The sequence below is a fragment of the Nicotiana attenuata genome, unplaced genomic scaffold (genome assembly GCF_001879085.1).
Source record: "Nicotiana attenuata strain UT unplaced genomic scaffold, NIATTr2, whole genome shotgun sequence".
NCBI lineage: Eukaryota > Viridiplantae > Streptophyta > Magnoliopsida > Solanales > Solanaceae > Nicotiana > Nicotiana attenuata.
The window spans coordinates 43925-46543 of NW_017676358.1; the positions used below are offsets into that span (position 1 = coordinate 43925).

At 48.6% G+C, this 2619-nt stretch overlaps 1 protein-coding gene across 1 annotated transcript; it reads right to left on the reverse strand.

The window, feature by feature from the left end:
* Positions 1 to 2199: 2199 nt before the first annotated feature.
* On the reverse strand, positions 2200 to 2592 carry LOC109220961. Its single transcript, XM_019385429.1, has one exon. It carries the CDS (start codon positions 2590 to 2592, stop codon positions 2200 to 2202), a length of 393 nt encoding a protein of 130 aa, XP_019240974.1.
* Between the last annotated feature and the right edge of the window lie 27 nt (positions 2593 to 2619).

Genomic DNA, 2619 nt, shown 5'->3' on the forward strand with positions numbered 1-2619 from the left:
TCGGTCAGCCAACACATCAACGCGGGCACCCAAATCAGTGACTGAGGTACGCAACCCAGCCATCTCCTGCTCCAACACGGTGAAACGGGATACCCGGGCAGCACTAGAAGATGTTACAGTCACAGATGGTGCTGCAACTGCTGCATCGTGCTCATGGGCCTGTGATCCGGCCCCCACATCCTCTTGCTCGGTCTCCTCTTCCTCCGAGTCATCAGAGCCACCACCATCCTCCTCACCTGCTGCCGCTGGCTCCTTCTCATGGTAACCTTGTTAGCCCGGAATGTGCGGTCTTTTTGTTCTAGCCCATCCACACGTAGATTCTCGGGCACCCGAGCTTGCCTGCACAGCTGAGTAACTAAGGAGGGGAAAAAGTACCCATACCTTTTAACTGGGCATCGGATGAACATTTCCTCGTGTATCACTTTGGCCACATCGAAGTCAAGACCCTTGATGAAGCACCAAATCAAAGCAACTCGGGGCCCATTTACCTCTGTATTGTTGGAGGACGGAATCAGGCGGTTGTTAATCAGATACAACCAGCGCTTACCTTCAATGGTGAGTGCCGATGAGTGAAACTTCTCACCATACTTCATCCAGACCACCTCTTTCCCGGGTACACAGATCGCGTCAAAGAATCGCTCCCACTTTGCATCTGTTGGGTTACGACCATACTCATAAAAGTCATCATAATCAACCACATGAGGGGGCAGCTGGTACGCCGTCCGAATCGCCTCAATAGAGGTATTCACCGCCTTTGCGGCGCACTGTGACAATTCCATTGTCATGCTCCGACACATTGGCGTAGAACTCCCGAACAACCATGACATTGCCCTCACCTGACTCATTAATGAAGGTTTGCAACCCCCGCCTCACCAGCTCCGTGTACATATGAGGGCAGTGTAGCTGGCCGAACCGATGTCAATACCCCTCTCCGGAATCGGATTTTTTGTGGCCTTCTCCGCGAAGCGATCCTGAGCCTTGGCCGAGACAAATCTGTTACTATCAAAGGAGCGTGCAGGGGGTGCCCCTTGTGTTCTGGACGAGGCGGCTTGGTTGCTAGAAGATGCACCCGTGGCGCGGCGTTTCCGTGATGGAGCCATGATACGTGCAAAACGGGACCATATTAGCACAGCCCAACACAAAGTTGTGACGTAATGTGGTTACTCAAACTTCGCACGCATAAGTGGTCACAAGCTACATAATTACGTTCACTGAGGCCTTTCCACAAACACCTTGTGGGCATTAGGCACTCACAACCCATTCAAAGCATTTTACAACATCAACCCACCACAAAATCTTCCCAAAATCACAAATCAAGTGAAACAACACCCCCATCAAACTCACCACCCACAAGCACTACAACATATGTTACCAATTCTACTATGCAAAAACAAAGAAAGACTACTACAAAAATGCACACTACAGCACACAAAATTCTGCAAAAACAATTAACAAAAACAAAGACAAAAATGGAACAAGGGCAACATACCTGTATTGAGAGAGTGTGGGAAGAAGAAAATAGTGGAGGGGGGTGGGGTTAGGAATTTGTAAGAAGATGGGATTGGAGAAGGAGGATTGAAGGTGGAAGAGGAAGGGGTTAGGGTTGGGGAATGATTGGTTTTGGGCGTTGGGTTGGATATTAAGGGGGGGTGTTAGTTTGGGGTTATTTAGAGTAAGGGGGAAATTAAAAGGAAAAGAGAGAAAAGAAATAAAACATACAAAAAGAAAAAAAACAATTTTAATCGTCAGATTTTGGGCGGACTAGCGCGGTCGTAGCGCGGTGCGAGCACGGCCGCGCTAGTCCAGGCAGAATACTCCCCAATTAACGCGGCCACTAGCGTGATCGCGCTAGTAACGCGGCCAGTAGCGCGTTCACAAGCGCGGGCACGCTAATATTTTGAGCTTAGGTAGAATGTCTCCCAATTAGCGCGGCCTGTAGCGCGGGCGCGCTAATGGGCGAGTTTTTTCTCATGTTTTTCACCTGTTCTTACCACTGTCGATGGCCTTATCACCCGCCCATTGTCAGCTGCATTGGCTAGCACTTTGTAAAAACTCACAATTAACAACTACAACTATCGTTGGGTTGCCTCCCAACCAGCGCCTTAGTTAATATTGTGGCACGACGATTACAACACTTCAATGGGTTGCCTCCTATGCAGCGCCTGATTTAACGTCGCGGCACGACGCATGCTTTGATCATCATTCCTCATTCGCGTACTGGGGCTCTTCCAAAGTTATTACCACTCTATCCCCTTTTTCTTCGGCCATTCCAAGGTAATGTTTCAACCTTTGCCCATTCACTGTGAACTTATTTGCCCCATCTTCTGATTCAATCTCTACAGCTCCACTTAAGAACATTTGCACCACTCTGAAGGGTCCTGAGCATCGGGACATCAACTTACCCGGAAACAATCTCAATCTCGAGTTGTATAACAACACTAGATCTCCGGGTTTGAAGTTCCGATCCAAGATATGCTTATCATGCATTAGTTTCATCCTTTCTTTGTATAATCTAGCACTCTCAAATGCTTGGAACCTGAATTCCTCGAGCTTATGTAACCCAGTGACTCTGTTAGTGCCTGTTGTCTCCATGTCCAAGTTCAACTGCCGCAATGCCCA

What these genes read in the sequence shown, in the direction of transcription:
- LOC109220961 (XM_019385429.1), bottom strand. Translation starts at nt 2,592, where the DNA reads ATGGAGACAACAGGCACTAACAGAGTCACTGGGTTACATAAGCTCGAG.